General features: G+C 40.7%; 2 protein-coding genes across 5 annotated transcripts in view; one reads left to right on the top strand and one right to left on the bottom strand.

Moving 5' to 3' along the window:
* MYO1E (myosin IE) overlaps positions 1-27,750 on the top strand; it is a 188,651-nt gene that overhangs the window by 81,959 nt on the left and 78,942 nt on the right. Inside the window, exon 1 of one of the 4 annotated variants that reach the window (XM_057398698.1) lies at positions 24,947-25,011. The exons of 2 other annotated variants lie outside the window; for them this stretch is intronic. In XM_057398698.1, coding sequence (XP_057254681.1) covers positions 25,009-25,011 — 3 coding nt within the window. In that variant the 5' untranslated portion in view covers positions 24,947-25,008. Of the gene's footprint in view, positions 1-24,946; positions 25,012-25,119; positions 25,334-27,750 lie in introns of those variants that run through there. One more of the 4 variants, XM_057398706.1, reaches the window with a different exon arrangement.
* Positions 96-18,929, bottom strand: FAM81A (family with sequence similarity 81 member A). Its single transcript, XM_057398743.1, has 9 exons — positions 18,749-18,929; positions 15,251-15,318; positions 13,745-14,018; positions 12,847-12,965; positions 6,474-6,603; positions 5,246-5,352; positions 3,937-4,072; positions 3,365-3,560; positions 96-2,946 (listed from the first exon to the last, which is right to left on the bottom strand). The coding sequence occupies exons 2-9, from the start codon at positions 15,295-15,297 to the stop codon at positions 2,807-2,809; spliced, it is 1,149 nt and encodes a 382-aa protein (XP_057254726.1). The 5' UTR covers positions 15,298-15,318; positions 18,749-18,929; the 3' UTR covers positions 96-2,806.

The following is a 27,750-nucleotide window of genomic DNA, read 5'->3' as shown; positions in this document are numbered from 1 at the left end:
GCTGTAACTTACTCAGATAGGAGCACTCCCTGACAGACTATGCAGACAAGACATTGTTGACCTATTTTGTGCAGAAAATGTAAAGACAAAGTAACTGAAGGGAAAACGAAAGAATTTATTTTTCCAATTGTTTGAGCAGATTAAAATGCAGCAGGCAAGTAGGGAGCATGAATTAGGACAAAACAATTAATGTGCCCCTCCTTCAGGGGTCTTTGTTTTTTATCAAATATAGTATTGTTTGTAACTTTCAGATCTTGCTAAAATCTTCAGACCTGTTCTGTGCTTCAGCAGCAGGTAGCTACTCCTTGCCTTTGCCCATGCAGCTACCGTTCCATTGCTCCACTCTTTTGACTTACTCTTTTTCTCTGTTACTTCTCCAGATTTTTCAATCTTCCTTCACATTACTTTTTTTTTCCTGGCTTTTCCTCAGTTTTTCTGCAGAAACTCTTGGTCTGGAATATGTGGCTTCCTTTCACAACTGACTAGTTAGAGCACTCTGAAAAGGATGTACGATGGGCAGGCTACACTTGTGTGTATCCCAGCTAGCCATTTCTGCCTGTCTCTTTCCAGCATATGAGTCCCCATAACCTGTGCCTCCCTCCACACAGCACTTTATATAGTTTGAAGGCACTGCTTGATGGTAGATTGCATTTCAATATTGTTTTATTTGGGCTTTTAGTTGTTTGTTTTCGCTGAAATTTTAGAAAAAAGTCTTTTCAAAACAGTGCTTTATGCGTTATTTTATATCTGCATGAATCACACAGGATTATTACAAGAGAAACATTTTATGGAAGTCCTATATAAATTGTTTCTCTGATTCCTTGTGGGCTCTTCATGTCATACCAGATCCTCTCTGGTACAGATTTCCAATTGCAAAAGAAAAAAATTATAGTTTTTTTTTTCCATCTCTTGTTGCTTTTTTCTTTGTTCTTTTTTTTATAAAATATTGGTGATGGCTTTTCCACTGCCCATGGCTAAATATTTAAGACTAGATAAGAATACAGACATGAAAAAGAATGAATTTTAAAGACAATTCTTAAGAAGTATCTGCAAGTATTTCCTTGTCTCCCTTTATTGAACTGGTCTTTCTCCTTAGCTGCTGTTGTAAATATGTTTCACAGCGCACAAATGGTACAAAACAGCAATAATGGGGGCAGTTTTGTTGTCAGAGAGCACTGGAAGTCAGAGTTGCAGAAACTTCCTGTATCTTTGATGCATTAGATTACTTGAAACTCTATAGGAAGTCAATATGAACTTAGGCATTAAACCTGTAAAGATGTGTTTGGTTTTTAGACACTACACTGTCTTACTGAAGTAGATGAGTTTAAGTTTTTTTGAGTTTTGGTTTTTGTTGTTTTTTTTAAAATTTTTTTATAAATATGACTCTGGGGGCCAAACCTCCTTTTCCATGGAAGTCTTGAGAAACTGGCCACTGGTTTTTCAAACAGGAATATGGCTTTGTAGTACTAGCCAAAAGGAAGGTCCATTAAAGACAGTGCAGAGAGATCCTCATAATTTATTTACTTTAACAGTAATGCTTTTGTAAATTCAAAGTATTTTTGTATATGAGTTGTTGTTAATAGTATGAATTAATAAGGTACTGGATTAAGTCTTTTATTCTTCACGAGTGTTTAATCCTGCCTGATTTACAAACATGAAGAGCAATATCAAGCTATGAATGAAGATACAAAATCAACATATATATATTTTCCTGTCTAGATTAATATGTATGCTATATGGGTGTTGATTTTCATTATGTAATCTGTTCCGAGAATGGAAATAAGCACCATTATTATTTGGAAATACTGTGAAGACAAATAGCAGTTTGAATTTACTGAATTATTAAAGTCTACTTAAATCTGAAGAATCTGTTGTTTCACTCCATGGAAAATTTCTAAGCAGATCATAAACTGCATTTTATTTTACAGTACACTCTCCAGACTGTTAGATTATCACCTTCTCTTTCGTTTTCAATCCTTTCAAAGTTATAATGAAACAAGTCACAGGAACACATGCCCAGTAACAAAATACTCATATGTACATCTTTTACCTTGTCTCAGCTCCACTTGGCTATTAATTTAAAGATATTACAATACAAGACCACGCAAGTTAAGTTTCTTATGTTGTTGATGAATCATCTTCTACAACTACATTATATAACACTACTTGGTTTACACACACAGAGGATATTTGCAATACCAAACAAAGATATTTTTTTTCTGTTGGTATCTGGGTTATGAAAATTGGTCTGTTTCGTGCCAATTCTGTCTCCCCAGGAAGTCAGTAGTAGGGAAAGTCACTGTAAAAATGTCATTGACTTCACTCAAGTGATTTGTCTCCAGGTGAAGCACCTTGCCAGCCTGATGTCAAACAATTTGTATCAACTTGTTTGTTGGGGAGGTTTTGTTGTTTGTTTTGGGCTTTTTTATTTTTCTTTTCTAAAGGGGGTGTGCAGGTGCTTAAATGTATATAAGTGTATACTTGTCTGATCAAACCTGTGAAACTGGAATGCCTTTAGCAAATCAGGTGCCAGCTTCACCAATATATTACTCCAGTTTTACATGGTGCTTAATCTCCTGAGAGCAACTAGAGTAGTGCAGTGGCAAATCAACACCTCATGCCTAAAAGCTTGTTGTCAGCTGATCTATGAAGAGCTTGCACTTACCGCTTTGAGTAAACATACGGACCTGTGCAACAGCGGCATGTCGTTTGGTACGTGCACTTAATTTGGATTACAGACTGGAACAAGATTGCAGTCTGCCTATTTAGCCAGGTAAACATTAATCTCTCAGCCAGTATCTTGCGGTCATGGTCCAGCCTCTCCCCATGTTGGAACCTCCTGCTTCAGTTGGTGGATCTGCTTCTGTAGTTCATCTCTGTCCAGCTTCATTTTTGCTTCTAGAACTTGCCGTAGAGACCCAATGCTGTCATAGATAGCTGCAAATCCTAATTGCAGGTGAGACTTAAATTAGTTCATATTCAAAAGCAAGAGTATTGCTATCTAGTAATAATGCTAGTAAAGATTGTGCTTCCTACCATGACATTCTGCTTTACACTAGGAAGATAGCAAAAGAAAAACAGGACTATAACTCTGGGCTGATGGCAGAACTGCACCCGGTCACAGCCACCCTATGCCTATGTGTGCTCTGAGGAGAGCACTCCTAAACTAAAAAAATGTCACCTCTTGTTGCTGTGAATTTCACATTTGGTGAAAATCCTTTTTAGTGCCACAGGGTGCAGCCACTACCTCTGCCCCAAGAGTCTTTAGACTACCTCAGTGCAGGCAAAGGCATTTTGAATATTATTATAGGTGGCTCATTGTTACCACATTTCAGAATAAAGAACTTCATAATTATGGTCCTACCAGCATTAACTTCAGCTTTCATTTCTTTTATATCTTCATTTATCTCATTTTGAAGTTTGCCAATGCGAATATTTATCTTTTCTTCAGTCTGTTTTGCTTCATGTGCTTCCATGGTTATCTTCTGTATTTCTTCTATTTTGTCAATTTTCTCTGCCATTTGGTTGAATTTCATCTCTATAGCTCTTTCACTCATTTCCTGGAGATGGGAAAAGAATTTTAGTAATTTACTCTGCAGGTGAAATTACACTGGTCTTTCCCAAGTATACAATAGCTATTAATTTAATTCTCTTTTATGAGGAATTCAAAACTGTAAAGAATTATTTTTTATTAAATGGTTTAAACAGACTTGATTACCATAGGCTAAAATACTGATCTATTAAGAAGTGATCAGATTTATTTGAAGACTCTCAGGCTGTGGGGATGTTACATTTGACGTCAGTGAAGAGAACTATACAAATTTTGAGGTCTGAAAATGTCCCTCGAATAATATCTGCATTATATCATCTTAGATATTAATGATGCTTTTGAGTACTACCTGACAAGTATTGTTAGGACATTTGAACAAAACTTACAGTTTTTTCCTTGAAAGTAGATGAGAGTTGGTCAATCTTTTGCACAAGCTCTTTTTCAATCCTTTCGTGTTCCTGTTCCAACCAGCTACGTGCAGACAAAATCTGGCTGCTGAGTTCTTCAATAGCATTTTTTAATCTAAGAGCATAATAGAAATTAGCAGATACAAAAGAGAATAAAATTTGGTCATTCAGCTGTGACAGGTTTATGAACATGTTTGTAAAAAAAAAATATCATGGTAATGCAGTACATGCATGACACCATATTAGGGTGAACCCTCAAACTTTTAAGGCTACTAAATTGAATAAAGTAACATTCGTTTTGCAAATAAAGACAAAAGAGCACAATAAATAGATGAATATGAATATATATATATTCATATAAATAACAAGTAGTTATTTATATGAAACATATCACAACATTTTGAGATGTAGTAGATACAAATTCTTTGCGGCATTGAAAACAGAATGTAGTCATCTGTTCAGATTATAATCTTCCAGTCCATAGGTTTTAGATCTGAACAAAGATTTGATAACCATTTACTTTAGAGGCAGTGCTGGTTCATACAGCCGCACTTACGTTGCCTATCCCCAGATCAAGTTTAAACTGACCAGCTCTGCCAGTGCAACTGTTTCTTTAGAAAGTCTTTTTTTTCCAGTGAATATTTGAAACCTGGATCTATCATCTAGTTTGCAAGTAGTTCTACTGATGTAGCTGATAGGATTTCATGAGGCTGGCAATAAGCAGTAAGGAGTAAGGAGGTGAATGGCTTAAGCCACAACTGCCACTGAGTGAAATGCCTGGAGAAGAGTTAATATCTGAATTGAGTATATCCCTATATAATGGCTAGTAGTTGCATAGTAGCTTATCATTAATAATTTAGGTATTTGAGCTATATATTTGTATTTGAAGCCAATTTAAAGCAGTAACACTTTGTGAATGCTGTGCCTCACTTCCTGGTGGCTTGAATTGAACTTTTTGTCTGCACTCCACAGCATTTGTTGCCTTGTACAAAAAGGCCACTCCTACAAAAATCCTTATTTGTGTCCTTTAGTACAAGTTCTGTCTGAAAACTGGGGACTTACTTAGTGGGCTTTTCAGAACTGCCTAACCACATTAGGGACAGAATTCTTGTTGAAAGCGAGTCCTCCTTGCCAGACCATGTGCTTTTGTAATATCTGTTGAGCACACATGCATATTTAAACAGGTTCGTGCTTTAATAGACCTGAAGATTACAACAGTCAAACTTGAAAACCTGAGGACCCTTTCTTCCAAGGTGCATGGTAGCAGCCAGGTGTCCCAGGCACTCACTTCACATCCAGAAGGTGGAGCTGTTGGTTGCTCTCTTTGTAGGCAATCTTCAGCTTTGCTTCTTGTTGCATTATTGATTGCTCTACTCTGCTCAGAAGATGAGAAATCTGAAACAAAATTCAGAATTTACAATTTTTCAACAGCATTTCATCACAGTCTCATCTGGGATGTTTTCATAACGGTAGAGGGGATCTTAAAGGAGGGCCGATTTTACTGCCACTTCACAATTACTGAATTTGCATGTTTTACTTTATCATGAAAAATATATTATCTTGCAAGATGAAAGTATCAATATTGTGAAAACTAATTTTTCAGCCATAAACAGTTTTAATAGTCTTGCCTTGAAAGCATCTGCAAGCTCCCTCTCCTTGAGGTAGCTGAATTTATATGATCCATAGGCATCCGTGTTGCCACATAAGCAGAGTAAACAAATGGCAAAGCACTCCACCAATACTGAGTGATATTCTTTATCAGATCATGTATAGTGGCTCTGCAGTGATGAAAGTGCTGGGTTTAATTGGGGATAAGTCATTACTAGCAGGAACTATTTTTCTTTTTAGAAAACATACTATTTTGTTCTAAAAGATTCCTGATAATATGATCCTGACATGCAAATATACTGTATTGAGCCTTCTGAGGAAGGTAAAGTGCACTTTAACCATTTATGTGCTGCACAGTGGAGATGTAAATTACTTCAGTTGCCCAAGAAAATGGGAACGCCTTGAGAGGAGCTATGGAGAATCCTTTGCTTAATGTTGTCTCTGCTTCTATCTAGTTCTCACTTTCATTCTTATACCCAGTGGAAGAGAAACCTGACAGATACATCAATGGATTCACAGAACACAAAACCAGTTTTGTTTTGCAGACCTTCAAAAATTGCGATTAAATACATATAAACCCATCCTGGGGAGGCCAAAGCATACAGGGGAAGACACTGATGCTTGCACTGTTGTAGTAGTTTTGTAGAGCATCCTTGTTGTGTTCCCATTCCAACCTCAAGAAGCTATTCAGGCCAGTAATTGTTGACTTTTGTTCATTCCTAGAGTCCCTTCAGGTGCTTTGAAGTACTAGCCCCTTCTACACAGCATGCCAAAGGACTGTGAGCAGATACACCTCTCCCTGTGTAAATCTGTGACCTCCCAGGATAATAACTAACGGTAATGGAGTCAGTGTGAATTGGACTATAATTCTTACCCACACATGGATTGCTTTGGTCTAAATACCATACCTGTATTTCTGCTTCTTTGATTTTAGATTCCAAGATAAGCTTGGAGGTCTGTTGGTCTTTACTTAAGCTCTGAAGTCTTTCATAGGTAATTTTATGTTCTGCAGACAGTCTGGCTAACCCAGCATCACACCTGTGTGAATAAAATACCAAAGCAACAGCTGAAAAGACTGTAAGATCCAGGCTTTTAAAGTTACCCATTTTAGACTGGGCATTTCTGTGAAATGGTTGACTGTCTAGTGAAACAATGTCTTTTGAGACTGTAAAAATGGTGACAGATCTCATAGTATTCAGCAACCTACTCCCAAATGGGACTAGAAGTCAGATAGTCTGACACATACATTCCTGTCTTCTTGGCACTGACATAATATGTGTAGACGGTGTTGTTATCATTCAGGGGAATCGCATTAGAAATGCAAAGATGCAGAATTTCAATACCGTCAATTTTGTCATACTCCAAAAGACATCTGTTAAGGTGTGTATGATTTCACTTACATGATTAGAAGCCTAAAAAATCAAGGACTATTTTTGCATTATTGCAGCTGTGTTTCTCTGGGCTTTGCATTCTTATTTTTATTTGTGAAATAGCAGTATACAATTAATATGTGCAGTAAACAATGTGCGGCAAATTTTATAGTTATTAGACTTTATTTAGGTAAAACTGTCACTGAAAGAAAAGGCAATTTTGTCTCTCAGATGCAGTGTTGGAACATAATTCTTGTTTCTTTTCTTCACACTGGAACCTTTTTTGATGCTGTAACATTTTCAGGATAAATGTACTTAGAATATGTGCATTTCCTACCACATTTCAAAGCTGGTCAGGTGGATTTCATCTACAGTAATACAGTAAGGGCATTAACTGAGCTATAAAAATAAGTACTGTAATTTCAGGAGGAATACTTATGTGAAGTACGAGTCCTGCATATTTTTTTGCTAAGGGAAATAGTGTTGTCAGCAGTGTTAGCAAATCTGATCTATGAAACTGATGGAGAACAGGCAGCAGCTACAATTTGAGGGAGAAAAAGGCAGTAAAATGAAACAAGGCACTTTAAGTCATTACCTAAACCAGTGACACATTTTAACCTCTTTTTTAGTCACGTATCAATTAGAAGCCTTTCATTTCAACATGCATTTTCATCACCTCGGTTACAGTAACTACCATTATCATTAAACATGAAGGGAAAGTAACAGCTAAAATGACAAATGGAGCATCTACTTAGTATTATGGTACAATTTCAATATAAAAATAATCCGTAAAGCAACATAGAATCATAGACATTGTAAAACTTGTGAAAATTAATATCTGGTTTAGCAGAATTTAGCATTGTGAGAGCAATGGGTAATATCAGAGAGATTAATACGTAAGAGACTAGCTAAGGATTACATGTCAGTGAACCATGAACTTGTAGGTCTTAAAATCTTGTAGGTCTTAAAATCTTTTCTAAAGAAAGGCGAGAGAAGCCAAATCTCTCCATGTTGGTACGATCAGAGAGACTCAGAGGGATGAAATAATCTTGTACCTAGTCACCAAAAGCCTCTGGGCGCAAAAAAATGGTTAGCTTTGTTTCTCTGACCCGTAACAGAAAATACAAAAAAGCAACTGTAGCAAATGTAAACAGCAGGCATGTGTTATCGGTCTGAAGGCAAATGAGCGATTTGGGTTTAATCACAGGGCATCTCTCCTCTTTGTGTGACTCGGTTATGTGATCAGAGGGGTCATACAGTTGCATGGTAACTGGAACATTAAAATTCTGACTATGTTAATTCACTGTCAGCCTGGTATGTATTAACCAGATTATTTTGGTTTCCTACAGGGATGCTATAGTTGGCACCCTTTTAAGAAAGTTGGACTAAAGCTTAAATTCCACTGTCATGTAGGTATCCTGCTAAGTCTGGGGAGTTGTTAAAAAACAATATTCCATTTGAAGCAGTGAAAGAGAAGTCTTTTTGAGATCTATTGATATATATGTATCTATATATGTCAAAATGTATATATAGTACACATTCACAAACACCTGATTAGTTTTGACCTGGAAGAAAACATTAGTGTCCTGAAGACAAAGAATGAGATTCTGATATATTAGTTATGTGAGTATACACTTTGACTTAAAAACTGAAAACAAATAACTTCAGTCCATGCTTCCACTAGCTTTCAAATGGTAGAGAGGCAATAATAAGATGAAAGTATGGAAGACCGTGGACTTTTTGAGTCAGGTTTCTACTGCATGATGGGTGAGAAGAAAATGAGCAATCTAAACATGAGGACACATCATAGTTTGGGATTTTTCCTCATTAAAAAAAAAAAAAAACAAGCAAAAAAATTAAAGGCACCAAGAAAGGCACATTTCCATCCCCACTGAATTAAGCCAGTAGACTGTGGCTATAGATGGAAGTTGAAAACAGCTTTACAGGTTCGGTCATCTTAAAAGCACAAGGAAAAAAATGAGAAATAGATTAAGATTTCTAGGAAGAATAATAGTTTAAAAAGCTAAGAGCTGTATATAAAACCATTTTGTACAAAGAAATGCATAATAAATCTGTCTTCATGTCTGAAATGCTGAAGCTGGCCATACAAACAACCCAGTGCAGTTTTTCATATGCAATTGCACAGATGCACTGTTGAAATGGGGCCAAAGATGCACTAGAATGTGTTCAGTTCACCAGCGTTTGATTTTGGAGTACATTTTCTGGACGTTCTGATTGCCAAGCTGTATGCTTATGTGAAATCAGTAAATGAAGGAGAAATTGAGAGATTTCACACTGCCAAGTATTATTCTCATTTTCAGAATGAGAGGAACAAGTATGTTTAATGTAAACAGGGAAATTACCAAACAACTGCTTTCCAAGTCATAGTGAGCAAAAGCAGTAGTTAATTTTCTGGCACTCTGAGGAGTATTTTTGTTGTCTTTGATCTAAAGGAAATCAAAACACAATGGTTGCTCTATTCTGTATCACCAGGGACTAGATAAAGCTGAGAACTACATCAATACTCTGCATCAGGATGCTATCTAAATATACTGTAATGGTACATACAGATCTTAATATTCCTGGCTTAGTGTAACAGGAGAGGGTTCGGTTTAAATATGAGTGTTTCACTGCCAAACAAGTAGCTGAAGAACAAGTAGTGAAAAGCAAGTCAATATGTGTAGGGGATCCACTGGGCAAGAACAGCAACGCTGGTAGCTTCTGACTAGCCTGGATCAAGGAGCCCAGATCAGCCTTCATGATGAGCATCTCTTACACAGCAAGTAGCCAGAATGCAGCAGGTTTGTTATACTTCTGCAGTTCATAAATGCAGCACATCCCAGATGCATCAGACTCATTTTCTGTGCAGTGTAGGAAAATCTGCCTACATGTAATGAGTCCAGTGTGTCTGAAATGAATCAGATCTATAATGTATATAAAAATCATCTAAATATGCCAAGTAGGCCCAATTTGAATGTGCATAGCTGTCATTTCTCTGGAAGTTTAATCTATCAGGAAGCTTCTAGAGACAGCTACTGCTATAGTTCTGACCAGGCTGCTGTCTTTAAACTTTCCAGACAAATTATCATAGCCCCTATCATTTATTTTGAGAAGTTATTCTCTAAATAAATGATAAGGCAGTACTCATTATTGTAACAATTGAATATCACTAGAAATAGAATTAGTAAATCTGTATTATATAAAATTGCCAACGTCAAGGACAGGAGACTAGAGTAATGGATCTGTCAGCATCTGTCTAATTTTCTGCTGAACATGTAACTGAATTCAATAGAAGTCATATTTTTATTGAAGTCAGTAATAATGCTGATTTTTAGGAAAATGTACAGCATCATTCGCGGTGAGCACTGCAGTGATGCTCTACAAATTCAGCAATAAATTGTGCTTAATGAGAAATAGCCCAGAGACTTGAGCTGTAATGTGTATACAGTTTTCTTCTGATAGTGATATTAGTTGATTCTGTGATGCAGGTGAGGTCAATTGTGAGGTCTGTCCAAATCTCCCTCTTCCAGATCCATGGGTAGTATGGTTTTGGAGCTGTGCATCAGAAATGCATGTGCATGTAGGGGTCCCTGTTCTCATCATTAAAAGCATCAATCCTGAAGAAATAATGAGACAGTTGCTTGATTACATATTGACATGTTACAGAACAGTTGGTGTTGGGAAATAAACACCAATCTCACCAATATTGAAGTTGAATAGGATGTTTAGTACGCGTGTAGTTACTGGACCTGAAACTTGGCCAGCATCCTGAGATTGACACTAAAATTATTACAGGACCAAAAAGCTCAGACTCAGGTGATTTGCTGTCACGTGGCACATATAAACTGATTCACACTGATTGTCCATCTGCGTGCTTCTAGCCTAGAGGAACCATGATGTACTTGAAGTTAAATTAGCCTACTGTCACTGCAGCATGAACTATACATTGTACCTTGAGTGTGGCTGTAAACTGCTGCATGATAAGCTGGTAACCCACAGTAACTTGATCACATTTCTAAGGTTCCACTCTCTGAACTCATCTGAAAGATAGCAGGACTAGATGTTAAAGTTAAAATTACATTAAGTGAGTTCAGCTTATTTTACATAAGGAACCTTGGCTAAAGTAATCAGAAAGTGTTTATTCCAGGGAATGCTTCTAGTAAGTGTCTGTACAATGCCAGCAGCATAACAAACTGCCATCCTGACCATGCTCTCCAGATACTGCTATAATAATTCACATTTTTTCTCAAAGTAGAGTATGTCTGTAAATAAAGGCAAATAGCTTTCTTCCATGGAGCACTGCTTTAGCTTGCTTCCTGATAAAGGGAAGCTTATTTTCTTCCTCATTCAGAGAGAATTTTTACATAGTGTAATCACAGAATCACTAGGGTAATGCTGACTAGAAGGTAACAGTTAAAGGACAATAAACTGATTCTCTTAGCGTAGTGAATACAAATAGCCAACATTTTTTGCACAATCTAACATAAGGCAAATTGGTATAATCTCATACAATTATCAGATAAATTGCAAGCCAGGCACAGTACATAGGTGTTCCCTGAGTAAACAAAGGAAGAAATCCTGGCACAGCCTGTGCTAGTCCCACTACCAGTCACCATGGCAAGTACTTGGGAGAGGCAATGGTTCCATTGTAAAGCTCGTGCTGGCATGTGTTTGTTAACTTGAGTTCTGTTATTGAAAGTAAGGGCGCTATATTTAGCTTTAGAAGGTGTCAGTAACTGTGTTGTTCCAAACATGGACTTCTCTCAGGATGTAGTATGATCTCAAACTGGACTTTTTAGATAAAGAAGCAGGAAGATCTAAGCATGTAAATGTCTCAGGGGTTTGTCAGTGAGATAGCTATATATGTGTGTATATCTCTCTCTATATTTTTTCAATCAATTTTGTTGTTTGACAAAATAAATGTCTAGTTCATTTCTAATATCTAGTTCATTTATGCACTAAAGGATAGTGCAAAACAGAAAGTAAAAGTTCTCCAAAGTAAAGTTCTTTACAAAATGGGCTGTGTATGTTAGTGGGAACTGCAAAAAAAGACCCCAATAATTTATGAGAAAACTTTAGTTCAAGGAAAATCCCTCCTGATTATTTCTTTTGGCTGTTGAAGGTTATTGCTAAATCAGCTGAAGTACAAGAAAAGAAAAATTAAAATTTATCTGTACAATATAGACAGTAGGTCAAATTCAGGACAAGTAGACTTCCACCAGAGTTATGAGCCAAACTGATTTAGGGCAGATTAGGTCCGTTTTCTGTAGCTGTATCATCTGTCTTTTGTGTTCAACTTTACAAACAGTTAAGTGAATGTTGTTAAACTGGAGTTTGTAAATGTGCTGTTGATAGCACAATGTGAGGTCTGTGTAGTGGCACAACTATAATCTGGAGTTTCAAATAGCCTGTAAACCCTCTATTATTTTATAATTTTCAGTTCCTTACATGTCAGTAGCCCATGCCTTTTTTTTAATATGGCTAACCAATAACTGACCCCACAGCTTTTTACTTCTAAGATATATGCAAAAAATGTGCAACTATTCTGTCCTTTACAACTGCACATCATTCCATGCTGCCTTTATAATTGCACTAATTTATTTGTTTCAGAGATAGGCCAGTCCAACCATAGTAGTCTTTAAAGCTGAACCAAATCCAAATTCCTAAGGAATTTCAGGTAATTTATTAAAAACTAATTTCAGGAATTTCAGGAATCAAGGATAGCATTGTTATGTTTAACACGTAATACTGGAATGCAAAGGATTATTATTCATTTTCTTGAAAACACAGAGTAAAATTATCGCAGGAATTTTGCCAAAGTTGAACTCAGCCCATTGTCATTAACATTCATACTTCAAGACTAAAACAACATTAGCTAGTCCCCAAAATATGCTTCTGTGTTGACTTTTACCTTGCAACTCTTCCCCGAAGATCTCCTAAACCAGAAAGCTGCCGCATTTCTAGACTCTTCAGGGTAGAATTTGTTCCATAGCTGAGATTGTCTCTGACACGTATCTGTTCCTGCAGCATCTACAAAGCATTCATATGCAAATACAATCTCAGTATGTCACATTTAACGTACACTTAAAATGTCACTCATTATTTTTCAGTATTTCATAACATCAGATACAATTTTTTTATGACTATTAAAAGCTTTGTTTTGTCTTGAACTGAACCAGACACCTTTTAGGTCGTATGTTTATTTTTTTATTCTCAGTGTCCAGTCTGCATATAAATACCATAATATGTATAAAGTATGACTTGACAACAGAATGAAGACTTAAATATTAACTTTTATCCTTTTTTTCTTCCCCACCACACCCCTGTTGCTCACTGTAGCAGAGGTCAGGCGTGAAGCCACGTATCTGCATGTGATTAGGTCATAAAAATGAGCAGTTGTGTTTGACTGCTTGGTGTCATCTTTAAGTTGGAAGTGAAAGAAAGTTTATTACAGAGCTAAGGCACTTCCTGGTGTTTATACAGCACAGGCTTTGGTCTGAAGTTGAGCTGGTTATGAGTGTTGCATTCATTCATTTTTTTGAGGTTTTCCAGTGCAGCTTTTCAAAGCAAGTTTATTAGTACCACAAAGGTTTCTGTGTTTGTATGCTAATATGCTGTGCTATCTTCATAGCCACTGAAAGAATTATGCAACTTGCAAGCAGTTTTTCAAGTTACAAAAACAATTCATAAGCTTGCAGGATCTTTAGACCTTGTCTGACCTTTAGTTATCCTGTGGTAAACTTTCTTATTAAATCAGAAGGAATAAGTAGCTGAGATGGCATTAGTCCTGTGAAAAATTCTTAACATACCTCAATGTCCCGATTAAGCTGCCTCACTATTGCCGTTATGTTTCGGATATGTTCCTCCAGGAGTTGCCTAGCCAACCGGTCACCCCCCCCTTTGTTCTGCATTCTGTGCAGAGTGGAAACAATGTCCTCCTTAATACGAAAAGCGTGTTCCACAAGAGCCGCTGTTGTTTTCTCATGGCTTAGGATTCTGTCTTCCAGCTGATCCACCAGGCTCGCAGATGCCAGCGGGACCGCTGTCAATGCCTGGCTATGCAGTGCTATGTTACGAACCCGTCTAGTGAAGAAAAATATCCACATATTGTTAATTTCTCACACACAACTCTGCAATGTCTTTCCACTGGAGAAAGTGCAATATTACCTTAGCAGCAGTATTGGGAAGAAGCACAAAAATACTTACAGAGTAACCCACTTCTACAAATAAATGTTGGCTACTGTGTCTATCATGTACAAAAGCAGGTCAGGCCCTTTTTCATATTCTTTAAAGAAGCTTAAAAAAGCAAAGGGTCTTAAAAAAAGGACATTAGCCTTATAAAATTAGTTACAATCCAGAGCTACAATTTGGTTAAGAATCCAAATTCAAAACCTTTCTATTGTATTACAAAAGTAATGGTATTTGGCTCTATAGTTTTCAGGCTTAATCAAAGCAGTAACTGCAGAAGGCAGATATTGCAAATTAAATGGAAGCACACTGAGATTAAAAAGGAGTAGCTGGTATCCATTCCTTTTTTCAGTCTCTATAGCTATTCTGTAGTAAAGCTTGTTCCTCCATGTCCTGCACAGGACCATATGCACATGTACTAACTGAGGAGACACCAAAATTACGAGTAGCTTCTCATAGTCTTGGAAGTCAAATTGTCCTCCAAAATAGCTTATGTTTAGGTACCTTAAATAATTGTCTATATTTTTCAAGAGTTCTGCACTGCACAGCTTCCATGGAAAGCAATGGAGCTCATGGGTGCTCAAATTAAAAATTAGGCTGCTAATGCATGCAATCTTTTCCTGCTGCTATATTCTGTAAAGAGGAAAGAAAAATTTCCAAAGTATAGGTGGAAGATACGAATTCAACCCCACTTTCAAAGATGAGATCGTTTTCTTGGAACTCTGTATTTACTGTGCATTCTCCATGTTGTTTCCTATTAATGAGCCAAATTAACTGCTTACTTGCACCATGATGATATTGATAGAGATGTATGAGAACTCCAGTAAAGGTCTCTTCTGACTCTGAGTTTTTGCACTTAGTCCGTACTGTTAGAAGACTGGCTGAGTATAGTGTTCTCGGACTTCTACTCACACTTTAAACTAGTTGATTTCTCTGGGAAAGGGTTAAGTAAAAGCTGAGTAAGGAATTGTGATTTGGGCCATGATTTGAATGAATTCACAGTATTTCACTTTGCTTTGCATACTAATGCCAAAGTCCCAAGTCACAGTATTACTATATATAGGGAATTGAGAGACACATAATACTTTGCAATATGAAGATTTTATTTTTTACATTCCAAACTGTACCTTTCAGAAGGGGCAAGAGTTGGGAAGATTGGGCTTCGCTGGGCCATTTTCTGGTCAATAATATATGTCTGTTGAAAAAGTACACATTGAATTATTTACTAGTTTATATCTGGCACTGAAACAACTTAATGCTTCTGTTTTAAGTGAGCCTTTAAGTAAAGTTTAAGATTATGCTGACAGCTTTGATCTCAGAATTCAGATATTGCTTATGGAATAAATACAGATAAAAATTAATACAAAAGAATAGAAACAAAAAAACTGCTAAAAAGCTTTTTTTTTTTTTTTTGGTAGGGAAAACGATACTCGTGAAAAAGGCACGGTTGACAGCCTTGAAACTGAAATTTGCTGTTGACCCACAGAACTGGTTTGGCAGGACAGAGGCAAACAAACTTCTTGTCCCCAATCTCTCTGCTGGTCTCAGACATCGTTAATCAATCAATAAAAAAGTAAGATCAACAGGATTATCATAAAGCTTAAAAAGGTATTGGCTAGAGAATGGAATAAAAATATTTCATGACAGCAGATTTTTTGGGGTATCTTTCCGGTAAAAGCATTGGCAGTCAGAATCCTAAATAAAATGTGTGACATCAGCACAGTTTAGGAAAACTGAGCCTTGCATTAATCTGTCTTCAAATCTAAATGACCACACTTTATGTTGTAAATGCTTCTGTGATAGGAATATAAATTCTGGTTTTAATTTTTAGACATAGCCAGCCAGAGTGTGACAGACATTGCAGCAGGGCAGGCCTGTTAAGTAGCTTCAGAGGACCATTTTGGATATCTTACTGTGAGACCAGTACATGGCTAATAGCTTTGTTCATTGACAGAAATTAAGTTAATGAAAAAGATGGTATCCTCAATCAAATCCAACTATTCCACCTTATATAAAACAAATAAACATTAACTACAAATAGGACGAGCATGGCCTGAACCTGAATTCCTTAGGAATCTAAAATCTTTACTGAAAACTAAAGGCTGATGTATGAAAAGAATTTTGCAATTGCTGATGAAATCTGGTGTAATATGCTGTATAAACAGGAAAATAGGGTTATTGACACAATAATACTGATGGTAAAGAAGTGCTAGTGTCAAATACTGATGGTAAAGAAGTGCTAGGACTACCCTCAGAGATCTCAAAATGCCAAGCATGTTTGTGCTTTAGAGATGTATGAAAGCACTGCCTAAAAGCAGAGAGCAAGCATTGTCACAGTATGTGTGTTCTATTTATAGCACAGTGCTTCAGAAACTACAAATTAGAGAAAAATAGTTTTGAGAGAAGCTGGGTTGCTGAGCAGCAGTGACATTAGACTGCAATTCAGAGGGTCTGATTCTAACTCCTTGCTCAATCCCTGGACAAGTTGTTTCTATATCTAATGATTCTATTTCCCTTTATGGAAGACAGAGATACCTTCCTCCTTGTTTAAGTTCTTGCATGCCTATAAGTAAAAGGCACAGTGTAAGAGCTGGCTATTGTCTTGATGAATTCTGCTTTCAAAGTCCTGCCTAGGCCCTGACTGTTCAGTCCCGCAGCCTGTTCTTCACACTCGTGGTTTCCTAGCTGCTGTTATTTAAACAATGCCATTGCTCTGCAGGACATCCCTGCTGTGTGCAGTGTTACACACTACAGTAACTGGGCACCTCTCGGTAGATCTGAGCTCATTCACTCCTAATCCTCTGGGCCATAATGTGTTTTACTGATCTCGATGCAATGAAGCATTTAAACACAACTTAATTATAAACTCAGGAATATCCCACTCATTTAGAAGAGCGTATCACAGCAGCAAAGCACTGGATGCTACCTAGAAAAACGAAGAAAAAATACTAAAGTCTGTACATCTAGCAGTATCTTAGTGAAATACACCTTATAAAAACCAGCCAAACAAGAAAAAACCCTTGACTGGATTGTAGTAAATGTTATAAATAAGTAAGTGTTGTAATCTTACAACCTTCAGTATTCCGTTATTATTGATTGAAAAAAATAGAAAATGTTTGCAGCAGAGCAAGCATAGGATTGCTTGAATGTTTTACTTTTTTTCTTCCAGACTGCATTAGACATGCAGCTAAATGCAAATGTCTGGAGAAATTGTGCCTATGAAACTAAAGTTACACAGATGGACTCTCATTCATTCGTTCCTGCTGACTGAAGCACATCACTCAGTACAACAGTGAAATACCCCATCATTTATCAGATTTCTTGATCTCATCTAACATCCAGAAAGGATGTGTTAAGACCTTGCTCAGCAGTTGTAAAAAAGCTTTTCTGCAGTTTGGAGATACTTACAGTAAACAATAACGGATTAGGTGTCAGAACTAATGACAGACTCCCGCTTTATGAGCATAATACTGATTTAGAATCATAGAATAGTTAGCCTAATAAATATAAAGGAAAAAAAATATATTCTGTGCCTAGATTCAGAGGAGTGTAATTTCACATAGCTCTGATTTTAGTGGCAGCAAACTGGAACCAACTTGGATACCAGTTCAGATACAGGTTTCAGGCATCCCTTGCCCACTTCAGCAGACTGCCTCGCATGTTTACTTTCTGTGGGTTCTCCATTTCTCCTGTTTTGAAGGATAATCACATCTGTAATGTTCAGTTCTCCATCTTCCATGAAAACCTGTGTCAAATACTTGCTGTAATGTCAGTGCACGTCAGAGCGGTTTTCACATTCATTCTCACAATATGCCTGGGTGGTGGGAAAGCATTATTTTTCCTGAAAATACTATTTTCCTTCTGTTGCTGGTCAGGAAGTGAAGCACGTGGGGGCTACGTGACTTGCCACAAGTTGCATGGGAATCGAAGCAGACTGAAATACCTGCCTAGGCAAACACTTTAATCGCTCTTTTCTTCTGAAAATAGAAACCGCTTTGGTTGCTGTACAGTATGGCAGTACTGCCCCGGAGCCGCAGATCCTGGTGTTAGTCTGGAGCACTTTGGGGCGACATTTTGGAGTACATGAGAAAGCCCCTGTGTCACAGCTCGGCAAAAAGATGGGTCAAAAACTGATGTATCAGTGCGTCACGTGAAACAAACCCTTGCAAAACCCCTCTGCGCTGCCATGACGTTCTGTGAACATGAATGCGGTGTGCGGCGGAGTACGGGGCGGGGGCTTCCCCCTGGCAGAGAGGGAACTGTGCCAGCTCCGAGCCCAGGCTAAGGGTCCTCTGAGAAACGCGCCTGCTCAGGTGCTTGGTGCTAACGCAGCCATGCAGTATTCGGGGTGCGAGCTGGGACCCGTTTCGGCGGCACGCCGCGGGGATGCTCCGCTCCGCCTGCGCTCGCCTCGCCCGCGGCTCTGCCGCGCAGACAGGCCCGGGCGCGCCGGGAGCACCCTGCGGTGCGGGGGTCATCGGGAATCGTGGTGAGGGCTGTGAGACACGGGGTAGGCGACAGCTGACAGGACACCGCGGCGCAGACACCACTCTACGGCCATGCAACACGGAGGGACAGAGTTGGGACAGACTCAGCGGCGGGCGCAGGGCGCTGCGCGCACTCACCCGTGCTGGATCAGGGCAGGACAGCGCTGCCCATCTTTCCCTGCATCCCAGCGGCCGGCTGAGCCCCGCTCCTTAACGCGCTGCCGCCGCTAGAGCAGCCGTTGGCGAGCCTTCGCGGCTGCCTCCAAGCAGCCGGGCCGTCCGTCCGCCCGTCCGTCCGTCCGCCCGCAGCGCGGGGCCTCCGCCCGCCCGCCGGGCTGCAGGAGCGGGGCGGCCGCCGCAGGCCGGGCTGCGGGAGCGGGAGCGGTTGCCAGGACGCCGTCGCCATGGGAACGCGCTCGCTGGGGGACAGCGCCGCGCGGCAGCCGCGGGGGGGTGCACGGGATGGGAACACGTGAATATTCCAGCCGCCAGGACAACCCCTCGGGCCATCGCTTCCGCGGTGCGAAGGAGGGAGGGAGAGACCCCGCAAACACCGGCTGGGGTCCCTGCGGCGGGGTCAGCGACGGAGCTGCGGAGCGGGGCCAGGCCTGCGGCTCCCGCACCAGCACACGGCCTCCAGAAAGAAAGTTCGGTGTTGCCAAAGCAGTAGTTACTCCGAATGACTAATGGTGTGAAAGAGCTGAGTGTGACTGAAGTATGGATTTTTCCACAGCATGTAACAAATCCTGATAGAATGCAAGATTGTTAAAATCAATGACAAATAATAGTTTTGTTTATAAGATTTCTGGCTTATCTTTTTCAAACAAGAGCTAACATGTAGCTTCAGTAAAACTTCATGTATCACAGCAAAGATGATCTGTCCTTTGCACAGCAGAGGCATATGATCCAAGAGAAAAGCAAAGTCCTTAGAGGGTGTGTCTTCCTGCACTTTTGCTTCCTGCCTACGTCATTCTTTGGATTTCAGTGCAAACCACCTTGGGTAAACAAAGGGTAAGTAAAATCACAGACAAACTTACTGCATCAGTTCACTCTGAAATAGCAGATTGTCTCTGGCTTTCGTTAAAATATATACAACATCTTCTACTGGGGACTGGGGTTCTGGCAGATGCAAAGGATAAAAGTGTTACAGCGTACACAATTACTGTAAAAAGCAAGGCAGGGCTGAATCCACACTCTGATTGACCTATTTATTTTAAAGTGATTCCCACATCAAAGGTTTGGCCCAGAAACAAAACATGCCATAGCTGCTTTCAAAATAGGATAGTAACCAACTGAGAATCATAGGATTGTGGAATCATTCAGGTTAGCATGGACCCCGGGAGGACACTTGGCCAACCTCCTGCTCCAAGCAAGGTCACTGAGGAGGCCGAATGCAGTTGTTGAGGGTTTTATCCAGCCTGCTCTAGAAAACCTCCAAGAATGGAAATGCCCAGCGTGATTTTTCTTGCTTTTTGGGTATTCAGTGTTTTCAGGAGGTTGTACATCTGCAGGAGTAGGAATTGAAAGCAAATTGTTATTTAAAGCAAATTGATTATTTTCATTTACAAATATGTCAACATCTGTACCTCCTACTGAAGTCTTAAAAATAACATTAACAGGTACCTCAATACCTGCTCTCAGTCCACTTTGTCCCTGTAGCCTGTGTCTGACAACAGAGTTCAGCATGGCAGGGGACAAAGGATGGGGAGCTGATATGTGAATGCTTGTCTGTTCTTGCACTCCTCCCTAGGCACCTGTACCAGCCACTGCCTGATACAGGACACTGAGGTGAATGATCTTTGGTTTGACCCACCCAAACGTTCTTTTCATTTTGTGTTATCAGAGATCATTATTTTTATACTTACATCACTTCCTTGATGGTTCTAACTAAAACAGTACTAAACTGTTGTATTTTATATCATTACATCTTCTGTGTAATTGATACTGAATACATAGATTTATTTTCTTAAAGTCCAGTTCAGATCACTTTCCTTATCAAAGCACAATATCAACAAAAATGTTTATTCTGGAGCGTTCAACTGTCTCACTCATGAATGGAACTCCATTTTAAATAATCACAGAATTACAGAATGGAGCAATTTAGGCTGGAAGGAACCCTTAGAAGAGAATCTGTTCCAACTCCCAGTTCAAAGCAGGGCTAATGTTGATGTTAGATCCAGTTGCTCATCATAACATAAAGTTTTGATCTTAAAAGCTTGTGTAATGTTTCAAAAAAATCTCCCTCTGATGAAGAAAATAACCCAAACAATTCTTGTACTTTTGGTGATGTGAACCCACAGCTTAACTGAAGTCAGTCACAGGAACACAGGCAGCAAAACTCCTCGGTTTCTGCGTTCCTGTGGACTTCTTCCAGATTTATACCAGCCTTGCAAATAACAACATTATTCATACATTTTGGTTTGCAGCTAGAGAAAAATTCATCTCCATGAATTCTGAGTATCTCTTATGTCTGAGGCTTCTCTTAATCAGATCCAGAGCCAGAGGGACACATGTTGTTTATCCTCCAAAAAAACCCACCCCAGACAACAAACCACTGGCTGAAAAGGGCTGTTCACTTTGCTACTGTACTTTTTACTGTAGTGGTATTTTAGATGGACATGTTAAACATGATAATAAGCATATCTTCTGAGCAGGTATGCTTCTCTAAAGCAAACAAAAGAGAGGAAGGAAGGGAGATACTGTGTTAGCTGCAGAGAAAGGTAATAAAAGAAAACTGAAATTATTATACTGTTCTCCAACATGGAAAACTGTCCTCATGGCTGAATTGATTTCATCACATTTTGAGTAAAAAACTCCTGCCCTTGTTTGATACTTGCCATTTTGTTTGTCACTTCATTTTACAAGAAGAAATTGCTGAATCCATTCTTTATTTTCTGTAAGTAGAAATCTGCATTTGACAAATGTAGCTGAGGGCAGAATGTAGCCATCTGCATTTTAGCAGTGAGATTATAAAGTGTCTGTTTATTCGGTTTATTCCTTGGAAATCAGATACAGCAAAAAATTTCATTGAATTTTTAACTTTATACCGTTTGTTTTTCTGTGACACAAATCCTTCATCTTTCCAAGAAATACCAAAATGTGTGGTTTTCTGACTAGAAGTATGATGTCTTATTAAGGGCATTAAGCCTTATTTTAGTGGCTTTCAGGCATTAATTAAATTATTACTTAAATTATTCTGGCCAACAGAAGACAAATACGTGGTTTATAAAACTTACTCTGAATACATTTTGTAAGGAAGAGGAAAGAGGCAATGCCTTTTTTTCTTTCCCTTGCTGTCAGTTTTAACCACTTAGAAAGCAGTCAGGGCACTGCATATTTCATTAGGATTTCTCATCTTTCCCAGATTCACTGGCTTCTCGTAAGAATTATTTCTTTCTGAAGCCACAATAATATTTTTGGAACAGAGGACAAGGAAAAGTTGTGTTCTGTGGGCTTCTAGAGGTAAGGACCAGGTTCTTTTTTCAGACAGTATAGTCCTTATACATTTCAGCACCAGTGCTGGCACCCTGTGTCACTCAGACAGCGGGTAGCTGGAGACACATGTGTGAGTTACCGGATGCACTGTGGAGGCAACAGCTTCTCTCCTGAGGGTGTGACATGGGCCCCATGTCAGATGATGGCAAAGAGGCTGTAGTCACTCCCGTCAGTAGCCGATACCCACCTTGGACAGAGTCCCGAATGCCAAGTCAATAAAACCTCCTCAGGCACTGAAGTGAAGCTTGTTCTTAAACGTTTTCCTGAATCTTAGCACTAGCGATCAGTATCAGGAGGACCAAGTGCTGCAACGGCTTGCAGCCAGAAAATATCCTCAAAATAATTCTCTGTGCGTGAGCTGGTAGGTGTTAGTAACACAACACAACTCTGTCAGACAATACATGCACTGAAAAAACAGATGCAAGCTCTTGATGCAGGGACTTACATCTTTTCAAGTTAGGTCTTTTAAAGGTAACCTGTCCGTATGAATGTTGTGACAGACATTTCACCACTTCTGAGTTTTGTGCGTAATTTAAAAGTACAGAGATTCCGTTTTACTCCACTGGAGCTCCCCAAGATGAAAATGTGGGTTCTGGCTTTCCTGGAGATGACTATGACACATTATGGGCTGGAGGAGCCCAGGCATGCAGAGCATTCAGGCATACCACCACTGACATTGGAAGGGAAATGCCTTCCCCTGCTTCTGAGCATGGATGTTGAATAAGTATAATTCACTTAAACCGGTCAGCTTGGGAATTAGATGTTTATCATTAAAATAAGCAGATTTAAATGAGTATGTTTAGAAGCATGAAAAGAGTTCATTGTAAACTCGACTGTGCTTGGTACACACAGAGCTAAGCAAAGGCTCCTGCAGACGCAGAGCACTGATACCTTTGTCCCTACAATTTTTGTTGAAAACCGTCTTATAGTCCATCTAGAGTAGGTGGCCCCCAGCAACACCCATAAACTGCAGTGAGCTCAGGACCAGTTTCTCCATTAGCTCTCCAGTGTGAATGCACTTTTTTACTCTCCTCCTACAGCCTAGTTTATCTACTTTTTCATAACTTTTTTCATACAATATAGATGTTGTATGTAAGTAAACACACATACATACAAATATGTCTGTCTTAAGAAAATTAACCTAGACATTAAAAAAGACCCGCATCCAAAGCAAATAGGAAAAAACCTACCAAACCAGTATAGAGCCTCTTTTGTTTCTCAGCCTTATATTCACTCTCGGGATTCTTACAGGATTGTTTTTTTTCCAACACTTTTTAGCACAGTCTTATAAATTTATGTAACATTTCCATATTCAAATGAAATACTAGGTAGGCAAACTATTTTTGTCCTATTTCCATAAAATTGCTGGTACCTTCTGCTGGGAATCAAAGTGTGAAACTCGTGTAAAATTTTGCTCACTTCTAGCATTATCTAGCATTATGTTTTTGCTTTAATAGCTATTGTAGCTCATATTCCCCACCAGTTACTTTCTCAATGAAAATACTTCCTACCTCTCCTATTGATATCAGCTAACATAAAATCCACTATGGAAATCCCAACTTTAACATGATCAGTAATCACACAGTGCTGTAAACCCAGCTGAGCTGAAGAAGTGTTTTGGTATTCTTCAAACCCAAGGATGAAGCATGCCGCCGGGGCTGTTGTGTTTCATCCAAACCACCAGAGTGTGTGGAGCCCAGGAAGGGGCCAGATTAACAGTTTAAATTTTGTCCCATTGTATCGAGCGCATCAGGGCGGTTTGAATTTGTAACACGTCATCAGCCGTGTTTAATGGCTGCAGACCAGCATGCTCATCCTGCTGCCACATCCAGGACAAACCCACTGCCCTTCCTCTGTTCGGGCAGGTCTGGCTGCAGATCCAGCACCTGCCTCAGAGGAGCCAGAGCAGCTCTCCAAAAAGTCGGAAGGGAATCCGCTTATGCCTAATGTCTGTATTTCGTTTGTTTATAAAAACAATAACAATGGAATAACTATGTTCTGTGTAAACCATTGTTGTTGTTTGTTTTTTTTTTCCCCCTATAACTTTACTTGTTTTTCAATAAGAAATGAACTAAACCGAGTAATATCTAATGATGAAAACCAGGAACTACACCTATCGAGAGTGCTTTTCAAGGTGGTTCAGAAGCAATGTTAACAGATGACTCAGTGTCTGGCTCTTGTTATGACTGTTACATTATGGCATTCCCATTTTATTTATATTCCAGTTTAGGAGCGGCGGTTAGAAATCGGTGGAAGTCAACCACAGGGCTTCGATCCCGAGGAGGGCAGTTTGTTAGCAGGACTGCAGCCCTCGGCTGTGGGTATCTTTACTTTGGTCCTTAGCAAACGCCGTCCCCGGGACTTGCGCCGATTGTGTTCTGGTCAGAACGAGGAGGAGCAGCACCGGGCGGGCGGGCGGCAGCGGCCAGCGCCCGCGTTCGTGGCGTCTGCGCGCCCACACCTCGGCTCGTTTCACGCCCCTTTGGCGCCGGGTGCTTTGTGCTCCCCAGGGGCTGCGGGTGCGCGGGGCGGAAGCGCCGCGGCCCGCGGAGGCGGCAGCGCGAGGGGGCGCAGGGCGCCGCACGCCGCCGCGCCGGGATTCCCTCAGGGGATGACGTCCCGGCGCGCGGCCATTGGCTGTGCCGCGGCGAGTTCTCCATTTATGGACACGCCGCCCGCGCGCCGCAGTTGCTCCCGCCGCCGCCTGCCTTCAGCTTTCCCCGCTGGCGCGAGCCCCGCCGCTCGCGGGGCCGCTGTGCCCGCGCCGCCTGCGCCCCGCCCGCGAGCTGCGCGCGCGGGGAGGGCGGGCTCGCTCCCTCCCTCCCTCCCCTCCGTTCTCCCCGCCCGTCAGTCCCGGGGCGCCGGCGAGTCTGGGCAGAGCCGCGGGCAGCGGAGCCGCCGCGATGGTAAGCAAGGAGCGAGGCGGGAGCCGGCGGCTCTCGGGGGTGGAGGGGCCGTGCGGTGGCTCTCGGCGCCCGCCTGCCGCGTCTGACCGTGCCCTGCCGGGAACGGGCCACGGGCAGCGCTCCCTACCCCGCGCCGCGCAGAGAGCGCGGTTGTGTAACCGGCGCCGTCGTGTGGGGAGCGGGGCCGAGCCAGGCACTTGCCGAGGGGCGGCCGGCCCCGGGGACCCCGGGCCGGTGTCGCCGCCGGGGCAGCACGGGCAGCGCGTCCCGTCGTTTGCTTCCTATTGTGGTCTAAAGAGGCTTTGAGCGTTGGTGTCCTCAGGTAAGAAAAACTTGGTGTGAAGGTGGCGCCAAGGCGTTGTTGAACAACAGGTGACGCATCTGCGCTGCTTAAGGGCGCTTCGTGAGGGGCTTCTGCCCGGGGAGCACCCCAGCTGCTCTTTCCAGGAACTCGTGTCCCAGTACCGGCGTCTGCTCCGGCCGCCTGCGAGTGGGTGCCTGGCGTCCGGCGGCGGGAACACTTGTCTTGGTGCCGCAACCCAGCTCCCGGAGTGGGTGTTCGGGGACGGCAGCTGCGGGTCCTGTTGAACGCCTGTTGTGATGAGGGGATGCGGTATCACTCAGACGTATCGGTCCTAGGGTGAGGAAAAATTGAGGTTTAGGAGCTGAGCTCGATTTGTCTTTGGTGATTGACTCCTGATGATTGATAATAGCTTTCATAGTGAAGTAATCCGAATAATAATTAAGACTACCTGTTACTCAAGAACTTGGAGTAAGTAGTAAAAACTCGTGTGATAATAAAGTAAGCTAAAATCCATAACCCGAAAGTTAAGGTACTTGGGAAGTTTTTGCATTATACCTGCTGAAGCTTAACTAAGGTAAAGTTTTAAAGACTGACCCAACTTAGTGCTTGTGTATTCAGAGCTTTACTGACTTAAATGCAGTATTAGCTTGTGCCCTTTGCTCTCAGTGTCTTTGGAAGGATGTCCCTCTTGTTGCCAGTGCCTGTGTTTTGATTTCCTGAGGCAACTGCAGTTGTCTCTGGTTGCACCTATGTTGAGCACAGGTCTCTGATTTAAATAAAGCATTGCAGAGGCTAGGAAACTAAAACTTCCGTCATAGCCAGCCATAGCAATACCTCCAGCTCTCACAGTCCTGTTGCTGGTAAGGAGCTTTGACTGAGACATATGTATTGCTTCGTGAGTTGATTGTTTAGCCAGGTGGTTCAGATCAACTTTTGCTCCTCAGTACCAGTTCCTGTGATCACAGGCACCTGTGGCACCTTCAGACTTCCTGGTAGAGATGATCTGTCATTGCCTAGGTTGCTGACATGTTAAATGGGGATGGAAATACTTGGTGCAGGTCCATCAGAGGTGTCCACCTGTTAATAATACTTTGAGAACAGTGAGTCTACTAGTTGATCTGCTGTGCATCCATTAATTTGTTTTTAAGGAAAGATTTTAATCAAAATACAGTTCTTGTAAGTATATATAACTAATTGGTAGCATATTCAACAAGTTTCACTTTATCCAAGTAAAAGGACTGGTTGTCTCCATAAGATACCAGTTTTGGAGAACTGTTCAGGCAGTTACTCTCCAGCTTTTAATTTGATACTTAAGTAGTCTTGAATTAATCTTTTCCCTGTGAGATCTCAAGTTAATGTGAGCTGCCTTTTTTTAAGACTGTTCAAAAGGAATAACTACAACAAAACTAGAGAAGATTATTTTTAAAAGTGCTAATTAAGAATTATGCCCAAATAAATGTTTGATAACCATGAGAAGGTAGCATTTTGTAGCTTAGCTGGCAGAAGGATTGCCTGGCAGCACTTACAGTAACTGCTTACAAACATGATTCACACTACTAATATCCTGAAACTATGCTCATTCTCAGTGCTCTGTGAAAAAAGTCACATTATTTCTCTTATTCTTGTCTTGACAATTTTTGATGGGGGGGGGGGCAGGGCAAAATGTCAAAGGAGTGCTTTGTGTTCTCTGATTGAAGGGGTTTTTCTGCTATTCTGTCTCTGTAGACCTTAGAGATACCTTTTGCTGTTCTGGCAGGGCCCACAGTGAAGGGTGCTGAGTTACCATTAACATAGCTGTAGTTGTTTCAGGCTTCTCAGGTAGTCTCATATGGCAGAGCACATAGAGGCGATGCTGGTGTAGATGTTCTTTCACTAGTCTCTGTGCGGTGGTGCACTGCTCCACTCAGGTGTGCTGGCTCTGTGCAGCTCAGCAATAGGACCTTTTCTGCTGGCTTATTTTCAGTCCAGATCAGTATCTGTATCCAGGTAATAGTGCGGTTTCAGAGATCATGCAGATGTCAAATGGTGGGTGAGCTGTTTCATGGTTGTGTGCTATAGCACAAGGTGGGAATGAGCAACAGTGGGACAAACTGCATTAAAGCTGACAGTTTTGGGGGACATGTGGCAACTGTTGATTTTATTAATGATGTTTTTCCTCTTGAAATTCATCCATTTTGTTCACTTTTGTTGTGGTTTAAGGCCAGCCAGCAACTAAGTACGGTACCATGCAGCCACTTGCTCCTCAGTTGAAACTTTGTTTTATTTTTTTATTTTTTTTTAATTCAGAGTAAACCAGAGCCTCTTAACGGCTTACCTGCAGCTTGCAAGTCTTCGAGTATGTGTATTGTGTAAGTGTAAAGTAGACCCACTCCAGTAAAGGAGTGGATCCCTAATGTTAGGAAACCTCTGTGAAACTAAGCTGAAACTTAAATTGA

Source organism: Pezoporus wallicus, unplaced genomic scaffold, assembly GCF_028554395.1.
Source record: "Pezoporus wallicus isolate ANWC-B61680 ecotype Strahan unplaced genomic scaffold, APGP_CSIRO_Pwel_v1 contig_3952, whole genome shotgun sequence".
Classification (NCBI taxonomy): domain Eukaryota; kingdom Metazoa; phylum Chordata; class Aves; order Psittaciformes; family Psittacidae; genus Pezoporus; species Pezoporus wallicus.
This window is presented reverse-complemented; position numbering and strand designations above follow the sequence as displayed.